The sequence below is a fragment of the Bombina bombina genome, chromosome 4, assembly GCF_027579735.1.
Source record: "Bombina bombina isolate aBomBom1 chromosome 4, aBomBom1.pri, whole genome shotgun sequence".
Taxonomy (NCBI): Eukaryota; Metazoa; Chordata; class Amphibia; order Anura; family Bombinatoridae; genus Bombina; species Bombina bombina.
The window spans coordinates 915132981-915153592 of NC_069502.1; the positions used below are offsets into that span (position 1 = coordinate 915132981).

At 41.2% G+C, this 20612-nt stretch overlaps 1 protein-coding gene across 7 annotated transcripts in view; it reads left to right on the top strand.

Annotated features, from left to right (window-relative positions):
- The window catches only part of BIRC6 (baculoviral IAP repeat containing 6), an 854588-nt gene that overhangs the window by 638405 nt on the left and 195571 nt on the right, over window positions 1-20612 (top strand). For all 7 annotated transcript variants that reach the window (XM_053711846.1, XM_053711848.1, XM_053711852.1 and 4 more), the window contains exon 62: window positions 9951-10251. In XM_053711846.1, the coding sequence (XP_053567821.1) occupies window positions 9951-10251 (301 nt within the window). The remainder of the gene's footprint in view (window positions 1-9950; window positions 10252-20612) is intronic.

The following is a 20612-nucleotide window of genomic DNA, read 5'->3' on the forward strand; positions in this document are numbered from 1 at the left end:
TAACAGCTGGGCCCATAGGCTTACGTTCTAAGGGGTTCAAGGGGAAAGCAATGGAGTTAGGAAAGGTTAGTGATGGTTGTATGCATTCCTGAATAGTAGAGTTTTTAGGGAGTGCTTGAAGCTGTTAAAACTAGGGGATAGTCTTATGGAGCGAGGCAGGGAATTCCACAAGATGGGGGCCAGTCTGGAGAAGTCCTGTAAACGGGAATGTGAGGAAGTAACAAGAGTGGAGGAGAGGAGGAGATCCTGAGCTGATCAAAGGGGACGGGAGGGAGAGTATCTAGAGACAAGTTCTGAGATGTAGGGGGGAGCAGTGTAGTTGAGAGCTTTATATGTCAGGGTGAGGATTTTATGTTTAATCCTAGAGGAAAGAGGAAGCCAGTGAAGAGATTGGCAGAGAGGTGCAGCAGATGAAGAGCTACAAGTAAGGAAGATGAGCCTGGCAGAGGCATTCGTAATGGATTGTGAAGGAGCTATGCGGCAGCTAGGTAGACCACAGAGGACAGAGTTGCAGTAGTCGAGGCGGGAAAGGATGAGAGAGTGGATTAAAATCTTGGTTGTATCTTGTGTAAGGAAATGTCTAATTTTAGAGATGGTTTTTAAGGTGGAAGCGGCAGGCTTTAGCCAAGGACTGAATGTGAGGAGTGAAGGAAAAATCTGAGTCAAGTGTGACCCCAAGACATCGGGGGTGCGGGGTAGGGGTAATGATGGAATTATCAACAGTTATAGAAATTTTGGGGGTGGAGACATTGGAAGAAGGGGGAATAATGAGTTCAGTTTCTCCAACATTGGTGTGTCCGGTCCACGGCGTCATCCTTACTTGTGGGATATTCTCTTCCCCAACAGGAAATGGCAAAGAGTCCCAGCAAAGCTGGCCATATAGTCCCTCCTAGGCTCCGCCCACCCCAGTCATTCTCTTTGCCGTTGCACAGGCAACATCTCCACGGAGATGGTTAAGAGTTTTTTGGTGTTTTAATGTAGTTTGGGGAACGTTTATAAAACGGCAGGCACTGTGTTGGACACCTTTTTCAGTCAGGGGGCCTTTCTAGTTATAGACTGAGCCTCATTTTCGCGCCATTACTGCGCAGTTGTTTTTGGAGAGCAGGGCATGCAGATGCATGTGTGAGGATCTAAGAATCACTAAAAAAGCTTCTAGAAGGCGTCATTTGGTATCGTATTCCCCTCTGGGCTTGGTTGGGTCTCAGCAAAGACTATAGCTGGGACTGTATAGGGGTTAAATTTTAAAACGGCTCCGGTTCCGTTATTTTAAGGGTTAAAGCTCTGAAATTTGGTGTGCAATACTTTTAATGCTTTAAGACACTGTGGTGAAATTTTGGTAATTTTTGAACAATTCCTTCATACTTTTTCACATATTCAGTAATAAAGTGTTTTCTGTTTGAAATTTAAAGAGACAGTAACGGTTTTATTTTAAAACGTTTTTTGTGCTTTGTTGACAAGTTTAAGCCTGTTTAACATGTCTGTACCTTCAGATAAGCTATGTTCTATATGTATGAAAGCCAATGTGTCTCCCCATTTAAATTTATGTGATAATTGTGCCATAGCGTCCAAACAAAGTAAGGACAGTACTGCCACAGATAATGATATTGCCCAAGATGATTCCTCAGATGAGGGGAATAAACATGATACTACATCATCTCCTACTGTGTCTACACCAGTTTTGCCCACGCAGGAGGCCCCTAGTACATCTAGTGCGCCAATACTTATTACCATGCAACAATTAACGGCTGTAATGGATAACTCCATAGCAAATCTTTTATCCAAAATGCCTACTTATCAGAGAAGGCGCGATTGCTCTGTTTTAAACACTGAAGAGCAAGAGGGCGCTGATGATAATTGTTCTGTCATACCCTCACACCAATCTGAAGGGGCAATGAGGGAGGTTTTGTCTGATGGAGAAATCTCAGATTCAGGAAAAATTTCTCATCAAGCTGAACCTGATGTTGTGACATTTAAATTTAAATTAGAACATCTCCGCGCACTGCTTAAGGAGGTGTTATCTACTCTGGATGATTGTGACAACTTGGTCATTCCAGAGAAATTATGCAAGATGGACAAGTTCCTAGAGGTTCCGGTGCCCCCCGACGCTTTTCCTATACCCAAGCGGGTGGCGGACATAGTAAATAAGGAGTGGGAAAAGCCCGGCATACCTTTTGTTCCCCCCCCTATATTTAAGAAATTATTTCCTATGGTCGACCCCAGAAAGGACTTATGGCAGACAGTCCCCAAGGTCGAGGGGGCAGTTTCTACTCTAAACAAACGCACTACTATTCCTATTGAAGATAGTTGTGCTTTCAAAGATCCTATGGATAAAAAATTAGGTTTGCTTAAAAAGATTTTTGTACAGCAAGGCTACCTTCTACAACCAATTTCATGCATTGTTCCTGTCACTACGGCAGCGTGGTTCTGGTTCGAGGAACTAGAAAAGTCGCTCAGTAGAGAAACTCCATATGAGGAGGTTATGGACAGAGTTAACGCACTTAAATTGGCTAACTCTTTTATTTTAGATGCCGCTTTGCAATTAGCTAGACTAGCGGCGAAAAATTCAGGGTTTGCTATCGTGGCGCGCAGAGCGCTTTGGCTAAAGTCTTGGTCAGCGGATGTGTCATCCAAGACAAAATTGCTTAACATCCCTTTCAAGGGTAAAACTTTATTTGGACCAGAATTGAAAGAGATTATTTCAGACATCACTGGGGGAAAGGGCCACGCCCTTCCACAGGATAGGTCTTTTAAGGCTAAAAATAAGCCTAATTTTCGTCCTTTTTGCAGAAACGGACCAGCCTCTAATTCTGCATCCTCTAAGCAAGAGGGTAATACCTCACAACCCAAACCAGCCTGGAAACCAATGCAAGGCTGGAACAAGGGTAAGCAGGCCAAGAAGCCTGCCACTGCTAACAAAACAGCATGAAGGAGTAGCCCCCGATCCGGGACCGGATCGAGTGGGGGGCAGACTCTCTCTCTTTGCTCAGGCTTGGGCAAGAGATGTTCAGGATCCTTGGGCGCTAGAAATAGTTTCTCAAGGTTATCTCCTGGAATTCAAGGAACTACCCCCAAGGGGAAGGTTCCACAGGTCTCACTTATCCTCAAACCAAATAAAGAGACAGGCATTCTTACATTGTGTAGAAGACCTGTTAAAGATGGGAGTGATACACCCAGTTCCAATAAAGGAACAAGGAATGGGATTTTATTCCAATCTGTTCGTAGTTCCCAAAAAGGAGGGAACGTTCAGACCAATTTTGGATTTGAAGATCCTAAACAAATTTCTCAGGGTACCATCGTTCAAAATGGAAACTATTCGAACGATTCTACCCACCATCCAGGAAAGTCAATTTATGACTACCGTGGATCTAAAGGATGCGTACCTACACATTCCTATCCTCAAGGAACATCATCAGTTCCTAAGGTTCGCTTTTCTGGACAAGCATTACCAGTTTGTGGCCCTCCCATTCGGGTTGGCCACTGCTCCAAGGATTTTCACAAAGGTGCTAGGGTCCCTTCTAGCGGTTCTAAGACCAAGGGGCATTGCAGTAGTACCTTACTTGGACGACATTCTAATACAAGCGTCGTCTCTGTCAAAAGCAAAGGCTCATACGGAGATCGTAGATCTCACAGATGGAAGGTGAACAAAGAAAAAAGTTCTCTGTCCCCGTCAACAAGAGTTCCCTTCTTGGGAACAATAATAGATTCCTTAGAAATGAGGATTTTTCTGACAGAGGTCAGAAAATCAAAACTTCTAAGCTCTTGTCAAATGCTTCATTCTGTTCCTCGTCCTTCCATAGCGCAGTGCATGGAAGTAGTAGGATTGATGGTTGCAACAATGGACATAGTCCCTTTTGCACAAATTCATCTAAGACCATTACAACTGTGCATGCTCAAACAGTGGAATGGGGATTATACAGACTTGTCTCCAATGATTCAAGTAGATCAAAAGACCAGAGATTCACTCCGTTGGTGGCTGACCCTGGACAATCTATCCCAGGGAATGAGCTTCCGCAGACCAGAGTGGGTCATTGTCACGACCGACGCCAGTCTGGTGGGCTGGGGCGCGGTCTGGGAATCCCTGAAAGCTCAGGGACTATGGTCTCGGGAAGAGTCTCTTCTCCCGATAAACATTCTGGAACTGAGAGCGATATTCAATGCTCTCAGAGCTTGGCCTCAACTAGCAAAGGACAAATTCATAAGGTTTCAATCAGTCAACATGACGACTGTTGCATATATCAATCATCAGGGGGGAACAAAGAGTTCCCTGGCGATGAAAGAAGTGACCAAAATAATTCAATGGGCGGAGGATCACTCCTGCCACTTGTCTGCGATCCACATCCCAGGAGTGGAAAATTGGGAAGCGGATTTTCTGAGTCGTCAGACATTCCATCCGGGGGAGTGGGAACTCCATCCGGAAATCTTTGCCCAAATAACTCAATTATGGGGCATTCCAGACATGGATCTGATGGCGTCTCGTCAGAACTTCAAGGTCCCTTGCTACGGGTCCAGATCCAGGGATCCCAAGGCGACGCTAGTAGATGCACTAGTAGCACCTTGGACCTTCAACCTAGCTTATGTATTCCCACCGTTTCCTCTCATTCCCAGGCTAGTAGCCAGGATCAATCAGGAGAGGGCCTCAGTGATCTTGATAGCTCCTGCGTGGCCACGCAGGACTTGGTATGCAGACCTGGTGAATATGTCATCGGCTCCACCATGGAAGCTACCTTTGAGACAGGACCTTCTTGTTCAGGGTCCATTCGAACATCCAAATCTGGTCTCCCTCCAACTGACGGCTTGGAGATTGAACGCTTGATTTTGTCAAAGCGTGGGTTTTCAGATTCTGTTATAGATACTCTGGTTCAGGCCAGAAAACCTGTAACTAGAAAAATTTACCATAAGATATGGAAAAAATATATCTGTTGGTGTGAATCCATGGAATAAGATAAAAATTCCTAAGATTCTCTCCTTTCTGCAGGAAGGTTTGGAGAAAGGATTATCTGCAAGTTCTCTAAAGGGACAGATCTCTGCTTTATCTGTCTTACTACACAAAAGACTGGCAGCCGTGCCAGATGTTCAAGCATTTTTTCAGGCTTTGGTTCGGATTAAGCCTGTTTACAGACCTTTGACTCCTCCATGGAGTCTAAATCTAGTTCTTTCAGTTCTTCGAGGGGTTCCGTTTGAACCTTTACATTCCTTAGATATTAAGTTACTATCTTGGAAAGTTTTGTTTTTGGTTGCAATTTCTTCTGCTAGAAGAGTTTCAGAGTTATCTGCTTTGCAGTGTTCTCCGCCCTATCTGGTGTTCCATGCAGATAAGGTGGTTTTGCGTACTAAGCCTGGTTTTCTTCCTAAAGTTGTTTCTAACAAAAATCTTAACCAGGAGATAGTTGTACCTTCTTTGTGTCCGAATCCAGTTTCAAAGAAGGAACGTTTGTTACACAATTTGGACGTTGTCCGTGCTCTAAAGTTCTATTTAGAGGCTACTAAAGATTTCAGACAAACATCCTCCTTGTTCGTCGTTTATTCTGGTAAAAGGAGAGGTCAAAAAGCGACTTCTACCTCTTTCCTTTTGGCTTAAAAGCATTATCCGATTGGCTTACGAGACTGCCGGACGGCAGCCTCCTGAAAGAATTACAGCTCACTCCACTAGAGCTGTGGCTTCCACATGGGCCTTCAAGAACGAGGCTTCTGTTGACCAGATATGTAAGGCAGCGACTTGGTCTTCACTGCACACTTTTGCTAAATTTTACAAATTTGATACTTTTGCTTCTTCGGAGGCTATTTTTGGGAGAAAGGTTTTGCAAGCTGTGGTGCCTTCCGTTTAGGTAACCTGATTTGCTCCCTCCCTTCATCCGTGTCCTAAAGCTTTGGTATTGGTTCCCACAAGTAAGGATGACGCCGTGGACCGGACACACCAATGTTGGAGAAAACAGAATTTATGCTTACCTGATAAATTACTTTCTCCAACGGTGTGTCCGGTCCACGGCCCGCCCTGGTTTTTTAATCAGGTCTGATGAATTATTTTCTCTAACTACAGTCACCACGGTACCATATGGTTTCTCCTATATATATTTCCTCCTGTCCGTCGGTCGAATGACTGGGGTGGGCGGAGCCTAGGAGGGACTATATGGCCAGCTTTGCTGGGACTCTTTGCCATTTCCTGTTGGGGAAGAGAATATCCCACAAGTAAGGATGACGCCGTGGACCGGACACACCGTTGGAGAAAGTAATTTATCAGGTAAGCATAAATTCTGTTTTTGGAGAGATTTAGCTTAAGGTAGTGAGAGGACATCCAAGATGAGATGTGAGAAAGACAGTGACACGGGTTAGAAAGGAAGGAGGTAGGTGTGGTGCAGAGAGGTAGATTTGGGTGTCATCTGCATAAAAATGGTATTGAAACCCATGGGACTTTATTAAGGAACCTAGTGACGACGTGTTGATTGAAAGAGAAGGGGACCAAGGACAGAGCCTTGAGGTAACCCAACAGAAAGTGGTAACGGGGCAGAGGATGCTCCGGACAAGGCTACACTAAATGTACGGTTAGTCAGATAGGAAGAGAACCACGAGAGAGCTGTGTCACAGATGCCGAAGGATTGGAGGGTTTGGAGCAGAAGAGGGTAGTCAACAGTGTCAAAGGCTGCAGACAGGTCAAGGAGGATAAGCAGAGAGAAGTGGCCTTTGGATTTTGCTGTAAGTAGGTCATTGGTAACCTTGACAATTGCTTTCTCTGTAGAGTGATGGGAACGAAATCCAGATTGCAGTGGGTCAAGAAGAGAGTTCAGTGTAAGGAAATGGGATAGACCTGCGTAAACTAGCTTTTCGAGGAGCTTTGAGGCAAGAGGGAGTAGGGAAATAGGGCGGTAATTGGAAGGGGAGGTTGGATCGAGGGAAGGTTTTTTGAGGATAGGGGTGACCAGTGCATGTTTTAGAGATGAGGGAAATATACCAGTGCTGAGGGAGAGGTTGAAAATGTGTGTGAGTATGGGGGTGAGGGTAGAAGATAGGCAGGGGAGTAGCTGGGAGGGGATGGGGTCGAGGGGACAGGTAGTGAGGTGGGAGGACAGTATAAGGGCAGAAACTTCATCCTCATTAACAGGGGCAAAAGAGCTGCATTTTTGGATATTTGGGTTTTGGGTGATCGTGAGCTTTTGAGGGGGTGGGAGATTGGAAGTATGTTGAGAGCTGATTTCACTTCTGATGGAGTCAATTTTGTTGTTGAAGTGGCTGGCAAAATCTTGAGCTGAGAGAGAGGTTGTGTTAGGAGGTGAGGGTGGGCGGAGAAGAGTGTTGAACGTGGAGAACAGACGTTTAGGGTGAAAGATGTGAAAGGCTGAGTGGACCTCGCCAGGGATCGAACCTGCAACTCTTGGGTTGCTACAGAGCTCAGCCACAGTGCCTTAGCATGCTGAGCTATCTGTGCGGAATAAGCACAAAATTCTCACTGACATAGAAAGCCCTCAACTGCACTGCTTCCCCCCCCCCCCCATATCTCAGACCTTGTCTCCAGATACTCTCCCTCCTTTACCCTTTGTTCTGCTCATGACCTCCTACTCTCCTCCTCTCTTGTTACCTCCTCACTTCTCCAGACTGGCTCCCATCTTGTGGAATTCTCTGCCTTGCTCCTAAAAACTCTCCCCAAGTTTTGAAAGCTTCAAGCGCTCCCAAAAGACTCTACTGTTCAGGGATGCATTCAACCTATGCTAACCTCTCTTTATACCAGTTCCTCTTCTCCATTGCTGTCCCCTGTACCCCCTTAGCATGTAAGCCTAAGAGCCCAACTGTTTGTAGATCACCTTCTTAAGAGCTGACTACAACAGTGCAACCCTTGGCAGGGCCCTCTACCCATTTGATCCCTATAATTGTTTTGGTGTGCTCTGCCTTTGTTTATAGCGCTGCGGAATCTGTTGGCACTCTACAAATAACCGATAATATGTATATATATGTTGTGCGTATATAGATAGATATATATAGAGAGAGATATACACACAAGATTCCTGTACACCAAAAAAAATGTTATGTCAGAAGACCTCAAAGATACTGATTTTTCTCAATCTTCCTTTTAGTTTATTGGTTCCAAGATATTTCAGAAAGAAAATAATTCACAGAACAGAGCATACTATTGTTGAAATAAAATGCGTGCGATCCGCAATGGTTTAGATTAGAATATTGTTCAGTCTTCAGAGCAGACTCTTCTTTAACAGCATATCCTCTGATCCTTTGCTCTCTCTGTAGGATACAAGGAGGCTCTGTCTTGGATCTCTATCCATACATCTTCCCTTGGGAAAACATGTATTCTTATTTGGGTTTCAGCACCATTTATATGCTGATGATACCCAAATCTATATTTCAATGCCTGATAACTCTCCCTCTACTCAACCAGACTGTCAACTTCCTCTATGCAGTCTTCACACTACCTCTAACTCAATCTGACTGCTGCTTATTCCCCCCTCTCCTAGACATCCCACAGCTGACATTTATCTTACAGTTGCAGACTCTATTCTCAACCTTATCCCAGGTTACCTTGGTGTGTTACTTGACCCTGATCTCACATTCAATCCTCATATACAAGAGCTCCTACTGAGCATGTGCAAGAGTTCTGTCTATATGGTGATTGGCTGATGGCTACCACATAATACAGGGGGCAGGCAAAAAAAGCAGTAACTAAAATTTGCTTGGAAAAAAAATCTAATACTTATTTTATAGTCAGCCTGTGATTGCATTGTTGATTATACAATTCTGCTGTATTTAATGGTCCTTTAAGCCACGTGTATTTTTTTATATATTATTTTGCCTTCACAATACAGACTGTGTGTTTAACTATATGAAAGCCGATAGGAAATGTTCATGTGACCAAAAATGTGTTCATTTTTAATTTGGTGACAACAGATCCTTGTTAAATAAAAAAAAAACTGGAGGAGCACATCACATAAATATGTTAAAGAAATTTTAGCATGCTGGGTTATGACTGGAAAATCTATATTATAAAATAGATGCAAAGTGTTAGAGCAATTTCCTTTTCCACTTCTGTCTCCTTATACCTTTAGGTTTAACTCCTGCAAAGTCTACTTCAGAGCAGATATACACTGCTGAACATGGCTGATGATAGGTGCATACACATAGTAGACACCAGTGATTGGCTTAGTGGTTATTTTCAGCTCATTAATAGTGGTGCATTGCTGAGCCATTCAGGGGAAGCATGTGTTTGTTCAGCTGAGGATTAGAAGTATATTGGTGCTCCAGAGCTGACTTTAAAGGGACATAAAACAGGTTGATATATGTGCATATCCTAAAAGGGCTGAATAATTTAAAAATATTTTGCATAAAAAATTTGTTTAAAAATTGCTGTCAAGTATTTTAAAATATTTTTCAAAAATAAGCAAAATGAATTACATAGCTAAGCTGCCTGGAGCAGCCAACTCCACCCCCCGTTATCAGTGTTTAGACACAGGCATTGTATTTCAACTGAGTTCACAGCTTCTAGGCATGCTCCGACAGATAATCCCTATGCACTTTTGCATTCTACCAAATCAACATTAGAAATAGATACAGCCATATAAGGAAATGTGTGGGAGGAGTTAGAGCTTTACAATTCAGAAACTAAAAAGAAAGGGTTAATGGCGAGGCACTGCAGTATAAATTTGCAGGTAAAGTAATTAAACTTCATATTATATTTTGTCTCTATCCCAACTTGTTTTATGTCCCTTTAACTATGTGCTTAGCCCATTTGTGGAGGTTACTATATAGGTATATACCGCCAGTAGTGAAATTGCAGCATTATGGCCATATAACAGTATTACTCTATATCAGCTTGTAAAGGTTTTTATGCTGTAGTGTTGACATACATTGTTAAAATTGGGGTTTTCTAAAAGAAAATATGGCTGTATTAAAATAATAAAATTGCAGGCAATTTTGTATTTACAGTTTTTCTTTACTTTTTCTTTTTTAATAAGGTGAGTGCACCTGTAATTTCCTCAACTACACAAGAAAAACCAAAAGATAGTGATCAGTTTGAGTGGGTTACTATTGAGCAATCTGGGGAGCTGGTTTATGAAGCACCAGAAACCATTGCTGCAGAGCCTCCACCAATCAAATCTGCTGTTCAGACTATGTCCCCCATTCCTGCTCACTCCTTAGCTGCCTTTGGGTTGTTTCTTCGTCTACCTGGATATGCTGAGGTGCTCTTGAAAGAAAGGAAGCATGCCCAGTGCCTTCTTAGACTGGTTTTGGGTGTCACTGATGATGGTGAAGGAAGTAAGTATTTATATTTAATGCATTAACTTTTGTTAAAGCCATTTTATGTTCTCACTTCAATAAAGTCAGCAAATACATAGTTGCAAACACTCCTGCCATAAAATGCTAGAGATACATGCACGCTCCTGAGCTGCTATCATCATTCCTCCATTTATTCTTCAACAAAAGATACCAAGAGAGCAAAGCACATTTGATAATGGAAGTAACTAGAAAAATTGTTTAAAATCACATGTTCTATATGAATCATGAATGATTAATTTGGACTTTGCTGTCCCTTTTAATTGTTTGACAGCAGTATTGGTTATAGAAAGCTTTGTTAACAAGAGGCACAGCAGAAATAAAGCTCCAAGTAGGAGTTGAAAAGAGAGAGCCCAGCTCATTTGAAAGGGTGTTCCTGCAGCTGCGGTGCCCTAAATCAACTCTTACCAGCTGCTTACCTGTGTATATTGTACCTTTTAAGGTCACATATAGCTTTTCAGTGGAAACGAGTCATATCAGGTATTCTCAGGTCCAGAAAACCCACCTTGATTTTTATTTTTTATAAACCATAAGATTAAGGAATTATGAATACTGCAAGAGGCAGCTCTAGGGGGAGGACTGAAGTTTTATCAAGTTACATTTAAAAGGGTGGATTGGTATGACGAAGGGGTTAATTTTATGAAGCTGCATTCACAGTTTCTGAGCCTTTACAGTTTTGGCCTCCTAACCTCTCTGCCACCTCAAAGGTAGCATATTAAATTACCATGGACTGATCCAACCAGGGTTACTGATATCCCCCTGCTTTTTAAGCAAGTGTACTAAAGAGCATGTCAGCTGGTTTATGCAGGCGGACAGGTTCTCTTTCTGGAAACGTATCCATACCTTCTTAAATATACCAACAGTGTCTTTATTAACCGTATTTAAATAAATGTAGGTCAAGATTTGCTTTAAAGTAGGTAGACATCCGAACAATCCATTCAAAAGGGCTGGTACAGAATCTTCTCAGATGTTAGTGTTAATCAATGCTTACATAGCTTGTGAAACCTGATCCCAATAAGCCTGAACTAATATCCAGTAACTTGATGAAAATCATACTCCCAGCAGCACTGCTTTTGTGCTAGTGGCAGTTTAGTGAATTAAAGAATATCAAATAGATACAGATTGGAATAAGGTACCAGTCTGTAGTTGTTTTATGAATGACCTTGACTGCAGAGGTTATATAATCTCGTATGCCACCAACCAACATCTGCCTCCCAAACAAGGCTTCTTAAAGTGATATTAATGTTACTTAAAGTGCCTTACATATTTATAAATGTGACGTTTCAAAGTTTAAATGTATCTAAGTTAAAGGGATGTTAAACTGTATTTATTTGTTGTAATAAAAAAGCACTAAGTGGCGGCTTATACTTAAAAGAAATCATTATAATATGTATTCCTCATTTTAATTGGATTTTTACCTTTTTATTTATTTATATTTTTACACTACATTTATGCAGTGTCCATTACTTCATGTCACAGCCCTATAAAGATGCTGTGGTCTCTGAAGGAATGTTTATGTAGCCTGATGTCATAAAACTTCTAGAGTAGCATGAGATGGTTTACTATATAGTGAATAGGGAGTCAGACTTGCTCCTGTTCTAATCAGTCAGAATTGTGACCTAATTTACCAAGATATCCTATCTCTTATCACACTGAGTGCAGGGGATACTCTGAGAACTTCTTAGTGCACATTTTGCAAGAAAACCAGTTGTTTGCAGGGGTTATTTTTACACAATCTTTTTATGTTTAGTTAAAACAAATATGTTAAATCAGAGTAAAGGAGCACTGCTTATTATCCCTTTAATAAAATGAATGAACGCATTTTTGTTTCTGTAAAAAACGTGGGTTTTTTTTGAGCCACGCTTTTAGTCAAGCTCTCTCCACAAAGTCTTTTTCTTCTACAAGATATGACGAGTCCATGGATTTCATCCTTACTTGTGGGATATTAACCTCCTGCTAACAGGAAGTGGCAAAGAGCACTACAGCAGAGCTGTATATATAGCTCCTCCCTTCCCTCCACCTCCAGTCATTCTCTTTGCCTGTGTTAGTAAAGGAAGAGGTAAAGTGAGGTGTTAGTTTTGGATTCTTCAATCAAGAAGTTTTTTATTTTAAAATGGTGCTAGTGAGTACTATTTTCCTCAGGGAGAAATTGTCAGTCTGGATTCCCAAGAGGAATGGAGACATCTTATTTTCTGCCCTGATGTTGATGATCTTAGCAAACATTATCTAAGATCCATGATGGGTCCCACAGCGCAGCTGAAGGTAGTATAAGATAAATCTTCAGTGTGGAGAACGGTGTCTTGCTGCAAGCAGCTTTGAGGCCAATGTGAAGGGGAGCAAAGAACTTCACAAGCCGGGTGAGATGCCTTGCTGCCGGGCATGTAAGGTAAGTGCTAAGTTTAATTTTTGGGGACATTTCACAGAAATATTGGCACTTTATACTACACTTAAACATTATCCTTATAATGAGGATACTTACTGGAAGTTTCCACATGTATCAGTGGGGTTATTAAGGTTAACCTCATTATTTTAGCTCCCAAAGGCTTTACTTTAACTATATCAGCCGACCGGGAGAGTTAACTCCTTATTCAGCCAACCGGGAGGATTTACACCACAGTACAAGCTCCCAAGGGTCTTATTTTTTATTGCATTAACTGACTGGGAGGGTTTCCTAATGTTTTTTTTTTATTAAAGGGACTGTTCACCCAAAAATTGTCTCCCCTTTAAATTATTCCCAATGATCCTTTTAACCTGCTAGAGTGTATTAAATTGGTTACAAGTAGCTCCTTTACTCCTATTTCAGCATTTGAAATAGCCGATTTAGCCTGTGGTATCGCCACCTATACTGAACAAATTAATACTGGAGTATAGGCTATTGAATAGCCTAAGTATACACAGCCAGCAGAAGAGATTACACTCAGTGGGATGCAGGCTAGTTAAGTAATAAAATGATAATTTTCCATTGTTCTCTCTATGTATTGAGCTTTGGTGTTCCAGCCAAATAAAAGATAAGGAAGCAAGTCTGTTTACACAAACATAGAACATAATGAGATCTGATATCGCCTTTAAGTTCAACCCATTGTAATAGGCTGTGGTTTCAAACCACAAAATCAGCTACTTCATATACACAAATAAGCATGAAAATGGAATTTCTCAAAATTGGTATAACAAGTCATTTAAAATACATTAATGTAAAAACAATTTTACAGTGTACTGTCCCTTTAACTATTATGTAAGCTCCAAACGGTTTTATTGTATTACATGGCTCCCAACGGCTTTCGTTTCTAACATCAGCCAACTGGGAGGTTTTAACACACTATTAAAGTTCCCTATGGTTCATTCTACATTGGCCGACCGGGAGGTTTAGCACACTGTTAAGATACATATCTTTATTGCAGTTTCACCTGTTAAAATAATTGAGATTCTAATGCTGGAAGTGATCTAAGTTGCTCGGGAATCTTATTTTTTACGCCCACGATGGGCGGGGCTAATTTACACGCCATTGTTTGCGCGCCTTGTGTTTTATACTTGTCCGGTCATGGAAGGTATTCGCAGCTGCATTATGTAAACACGCAGCAAGGAGCCTTCGCACTCTGTGCTAACCGTTTTTACTGTTATCTCCAATTAGTTGCACCCTATAGTATTAGGGCGACCGGGAGAGTGTGTGCATTACGCCCACGAAGGGCGGGCTTATTTCTGACTTCTTTTTTCAGCGGCGCAGTAGTAAGGCTATTGCTGGCTGAGGTGGCTTAATTAAAGAGTCAGAGTGGGTTGGTTATGCCTGGAGAAGGAACGAAGTTTAAAATGTTGTTCCCTTTTTTTCAGTTACTGAGATCCCTTTTATTGGTTCATCTGTTGTTTAACATATAATACAGCTTAGTACCTATTAGGGAACATGATATAAAAATCTTCTTTTCCCACATGCGAATAATGTTTGCCAGCAGGGTTAGCATAAGATATCCTTTTAAATTTTAAAGAGATAGTAACATATTTTGACTTAAATGCTCCTTCTATTGTGACAATAGGGTTTGCAATTATTAGGAGTTTGATATCACCGGCCAACCCTTTCCACAGTTTCTACCTATAGGGTCTGCAATTATTGCTTACCCACAGGCAGTACTCTGCGGTTCCTTGCTCAGCATTTGTTTCAAGATGCTTAACAATGTCTGGTTACAGCAATATTATATTAATGTTATTCTGGCTCTGCATTACAGAGATCAGTTACTCTTTTATATCTTAAAGAGACTGTACAATTTTTTGTGTAAGAATTTTCTTAAGCAAATTGGAACTGCCTTTTTTTTTGTTAGATCATCTTTTGTGTCTATAGGATGGTATAAGGGCACATAAATGATTTAGTTACTGTCCAGGGGGCAGTGGAATCCAGATTTGACATTTTATTTGGGTCATGTCAGTCAGAATTCCTTGAAAGACTCTAGCACAGATGATGGCTATGAAACGCTATCGTTTTTATTTCAGAATTAAATGTTCGGGCTTTTTGACCCTAGCCCGTGGGACCTTATGGTTACAACCTTTCTAGATAGAATTAAGGCTCTTAAAGGGCCATTATACACATTTTTTCTTTGCATAAATGTTTTGTAGATCTATTTATAAAGCCCATAAAGTTTTTTTTTTTTTTAAATGTATAATTTTGCTTATTTTTAAATAACATTGCTCTGATTTTCAGACTCCTAACCAAGCACCAAAGTTTTATTTGAATACCGTCAGCTACCTTCTCCAGCTTGCTCCTGTTTGTGTAAAGGGTCTTTTCATATGCAAAAGAAGGGGGGGGGGGAGTGTCTTATTTCCTATTTGCAGTGGGCTTTCCAAATGCCTTTTCAACAGAGCTAAACTGAAGGCTTCTAAGTACGTTTTTAAACCATTTTATACTGGATTTTTATATCAGTATCTGTGCATCTTATTCTTTATAGTAGTGTCTATTACATGCAGTTATATGAAAATGAGTGTATACTGTCCCTTTAAGCTGGCTAATTCTTTGATTATGGATGCCGCCTTTCAGATCATCAAATTGGCGGCTAAAAATGCCGAATTTGCCATTCTAGAGCGTTATGGCTAAAATCTTTATCTGCTGATGTGTCATCTTAGTCAAAGCTTTTGGCTATTACTTTAAAGGGGAAAACCCTATTCGGGCCTGACTTGAAGGAAATCATTTCTGACATTACGGGAGGTAAGGGTCATGTCTTACCTCAGGATAGAACTACTAAACTGAGGGGTAAACAAAATAATTTTCGTTCCTTTCGGAACTTTAAAGGAGTCCCCTTTTCTTCCTCGTCTTCCGTCAAGCAGGAAGAGAATTTTGCCCAGACCAAGTCTGTCTGGAGACCCAACCAGACTTGGAACAAGGGTAAACAACCCAAGAAGCCCGCTGCTGCTACCAAAACAGCATGAAGGGGTAGCCCCCAATCCGGGACCGGATCTAGTAGGGGGCAGACTTTCTCTCTTTGCCCAGGCTTGGGTAAGAGATGTTCAGGACCCCTGGATGCTGGAAATCGTGTCCCAAGGGTATCAGCTGAAGGGGGAGGTTTCTTCTTTCACGATTGTCTGTAGACCAGATAAAGAGAGGCGTTCTTACGTTGTGTAAAAGACCTCTCTACTATGGGAGTAATTCGTCCTGTTCCAATACTGGAACAGGGGCAGAAGTTTTACTCAAATCTTTTTGTGGTCCCCAAAAAAGAGGGCACGTTTTGACCTATTTTAGATCTAAAAAGTCTAAACAAGTTTCTCAGAGTCCCATCCTTCAAGATGGACTCTTCAAACAATTCTGCCATTGATCCAGGAGGGTCAATATATGACTACTGTGGACTTGAAGGACGCATACCTTCATATTCCTATCCACAGGGATCATCACCAGTTCCTAAGGTTTTCCTTCTTGGACAAACACATTTTCAGTTTGTGGCTCTTCCCTTCGGGTTGGCCACAGCACCCATGAGCTTCACCAAGGTTCTAGGGTCCCTTCTAGCGGTTCTCAGACCGCGGGGTATTGCAGTGGCGCCTTATTTGGATGATATTCTCATCCAGGCGTTGTCCTACCATCTGAGAAAGTCTCATACAGACATGGTTCTGTCCTTTCTGAGGACTCACGGGTGGAAGGTGAATCTAGAAAAGAGTTAATTCCACAGACCAAGGTTCCCTTCCTGGGAACTCTAATAGATTCCATATTCATGATAATTTTCTTGACAGAGGTCAGAAAGTTAAAGATTCTGAATACATGCTGAGCCCTTCAGTCCAATCCTCGGCCATCAGTGGCCCAGTGCATGGAGGTAATTGGATTGATGGTGGCGGCAATGGACATCATTCCGTTTGCTTGTTTTCATCTCAGACCACTACAGATGAGCAAGCTCAGGCAGTGGAATGGAGATTATGCAAATTTGTCTCCTCAGATAGATCTGGAACAAGAGACCAGAGACTCTCTTCTTTGGTGGTTGTCTCAGGATCATATGTCCCAATGGACGTGCTTCCGCAGACCCTCATGGGTGATAGTGACGACGAACACAAGCCTTCTAGGTTGGGGGGCAGTTTGGAATTCCCTGAAGGCTCAGGGTGTGTGGACTCAGTCGGAGTCAATTCTTCCAATCAATATTCTGGAATTGAGGGCAATATTCAATGCTTTTCAGGCATGGCCTCAGTTTGCTTCGGCCAAATTCATCCGCTTTCTGTCGGACATCACGACTGTGGCTTACATCAATCATCAGGGAGGAACAAGGAGTTCCTTAGCGATGACAAAAGTATCCAAGATACTTCGGTGGGCGGAGGCCCACTCTTGTTATCTGTCAGTAATCTACATCCCAGGAGTGGACAACTGGGAAGCAGACTTTTTAAGCAGACAGACGTTTCATCCGGGGGAATGGGAACTCCATCCGGAGGTCTTTGCCACTCTGATCCTCAGATGGGGCAGACCGGTGTTGGATCTGATGGCATCTCGTCAGAATGCCAAACTCCCAAGATACGGATCCAGGTCAAGGGATCCTCCGGCCGAACTGATAGATTCCTTGGTCGTTCAACCTAGCTTATGTGTTTCCACCGTTTGCTCTCCTGCCCCGGGTGATTGCTCGGATCAAACAGGAGAGGGCTTCAGTAATTCTAATCGCGCCTGCGTGGCCTCGCAGGACTTGGTATGCCGATCTAGTGGACATGTCTTCTCTGCCACCGTGGAAGCTTCCATTGCGGCAGGACCTTCTCATTCAGGGACCTTTCCAACACCCAAATCTAGTTTCTCTGCATCTGACTGCTTGGAGATTGACCGCTTAATTTTATCTAAGCGGGGGTTCTCTGATTCGGTCATTGATACTTTGATTCAGGCACGTAAGCCTGTTACTAGAAAGATCTACCATAAGATATGGCGTAAATATCTTTATTGGGGCGAATCCAAGGGCTACTCATGGAGTAGAGTTAGGATTCCCAGGATTTTATCTTTTCTCCAAGAGGGATTGGAGAAGGGGGTTATCAGCAAGTTCCTTAAAGGGACAAATTTCTGCCTTGTCGATTTTACTACACAAACGTTTGGCAGATGTTCCAGACGTTCAGTCTTTTTGTCAGGCTTTGACCAGAATCAAGCCTGTGTTTAGACCAATTGCTCCACCCTGAAGTTTGAATTTAGTTCTTAAGGTTCTTCAAGGGGTTCCGTTTGAACCTGTGCATTCCATAGATATTAAGTTATCTTGGAAAGTTTTGTTTTTGGTTGCTATTTTTTCTGCTCGTAGAGTTTCTGAGCTTTCAGCGTTACAATGTGACTCGCCTTATCTTATCTTCCATTCTGATAAGGTGGTTTTAAGTACCAAACCTGGGTTCCTTCCTAAGGTTGTTTCTAATAAGAATATTAATCTGGAAATTGTGGTTCCTTCATTATATCCTAACCCTTCTTCTAAGAAGGAGCGTATGTTGCATAACTTGGACGTGGTCCGTGCCCTGAAGTTTTACTTGCAGGCGACTAAGGATTTCTGTCAATCATCTTCATTATTCATTGTCTTTTCTGGAAAGCGTAGGGGTCAGAAAGCTACGGCTACCTCTTTCTTTTTGGCTGAAGAGTATCATCCGTCTGGCGTATGAGACTGCTGGACAGCAGCCTCCTGAAAGAATTACGGCTCATTCTACTAGGGCTGTGGCTTCCTCATGGTCATTTAAAAACGATGCTTCTGTTGAACAGATTTGCAAGGCTGCAACTTGGTCGTCTCTTCACACTTTTTCCAAATTGTACAAATTTGATACTTTTGCTTCTTCTGAGGCTGGTTTTGTGAGAGAGGTTCTTCAAGCAGTGGTGCCTTCCGTTTAGGTTCCTTTCTTGTCCCTCCCTTTCATCCGTGTCCTGTAGCTTTGGTATTGTATACCACAAGTAAGGATGAAATCCGTAGACTCGTCATATCTTGTAGAAGAAAAGAAAATTTCTGCTTACCTGATAAATTTATTTCTTCTACGATATGACGAGTCCACGGCCCTCCCTGTCATTTTTAAGACAGGTATATATTATATTTGTGTTAAACTTCAGTCACCTCTGCACCTTTGGCTTTTCCTTTCTCTTCCTAACTTTGGTCGAATGACTGGAGGTGGAGGGAAGGGAGGAGCTATATATACAGCTCTGCTGTGGTGCTCTTTGCCACTTCCTGTTAGCAGGAGGTTAATATCCCACAAGTAAGGATGAAATCCGTGGACTCGTCATATCGTAGAAGAAATAAAATTATCAGGTAAGCAGAAATTTCCTTTTTTTTTTCTTTTGACAGCCAGTAGGACTTGCATCACCCACACTATGAAAGTCTATAGGAGCACACACCCTTACTGCTACTATACTGACGCTAATGTCTTTAGAACACCTCTGATATGTAAGGATGTGTTTTTTCATCCTGGTAACAAATGCTGGATGATGGAGGATGAAAAAGAAAAAAAATTAGTGGCCAGATTAGAGCTAAACACTATGCTGTGATAGTGGAAAGGATGCATCAAAGCAGAACATTAGTATGAATAAAGTCATAATTTAAATAAACGTTATAAAGATACACTGATCCATTTAAAATATGGTTCAGTTTTCAGAATTCAGAGGAATTTAAACTCTTACCTTTCAATTAAGGCCTTACTGAGAGCACAGACACAACTCAATCAACTATACCAACAAGATGGAGCCCACAAACAAAATCAACTAAAACCTTGTCCCTGCAGTGCCCCTAGAGACAGAATTGCTTAATTCTTTTTTTATTTGAGTGTTGCATCCTCAGTATTTTTTTAGTGTTTGTTTTTATTCCATGATTTGCTTTTTTTTTTTAGGGTACAAGAATTGCAATAACTTGAGACTTTACATAAAGTCTCAAGTCTTTAATAAAAGTCTTCGTTATATAGTTTTTAGAAATATTATTGGAGGTTTAAATATATGACTCATGTCATAAACATATTATTTATCATTGTTAAAGAACATGTTACATAATATATATATATATATATATATATATATATATATATATATATATATATACATTTTTTTTTTTATTTTTTTTTTCTAGAATAAGAACAGCTTTGGAAATTAGTACAAACGCAAATAACTTCTGTTTGCAGTATTTAAAAGCATTAAACTTTAATTTTAAACAGAATCACAATGTCCAACCTCAACACAATATATGAGGTATGGTATAGGCTTTTCTAAAGGTGAACACTCATTTGCTACCATGTTTCAGCGGTCCTATTCCGTTGTACCGTACTCCACTAGTTTGCAACAACTCCCTAACCTGGATACTGATTTTTTTTTTTATTCCTCTCTACTAAATAAACAGAAAAAGAATGAGGTTAGGATTGCATAAATACACTGACTGATTTAAAAATCCCTTCTCTTAAAGATACCATATATAAATACCAGTTACCATATATGGAATATACTATAATCCTCCCTCATCTAAGATAAAAGCTGCCAAATATACTTACTTCCCTATTCACACCACTTGGTTCCATAGTACTAAGGGTATGTATCCAGATTGTCTCAGAGCAATAATTCTCTCACTTGATCTCACATATTCAATCCCTTTGACTTTCAAGCTGCTAATATTTTTCTGTTGTACCTTCATAAAGTGAGCCGAGACTCCATGTGTCATTCCTTGTTTGGAAATAAAACTGACAGAAAAAAATGTCCCCAACTTTTACTCTTTTTTTTTTTTTTTGAAAGCCTTCCCATCTCTAGTCTTATCAGACTTCTGGGAAACATTCTTACATGCTATACTAGTTATAGTCAAATACCAGTGTGTGTGTGTAAATATATTAGTTTGTGTAGAACTCTATTTAATTTTTTGGAAGTCTAAATTTGCTTTTTGTCTAATTTTAGTAGTTTGACATTTGTATGGGTTCATTATTTC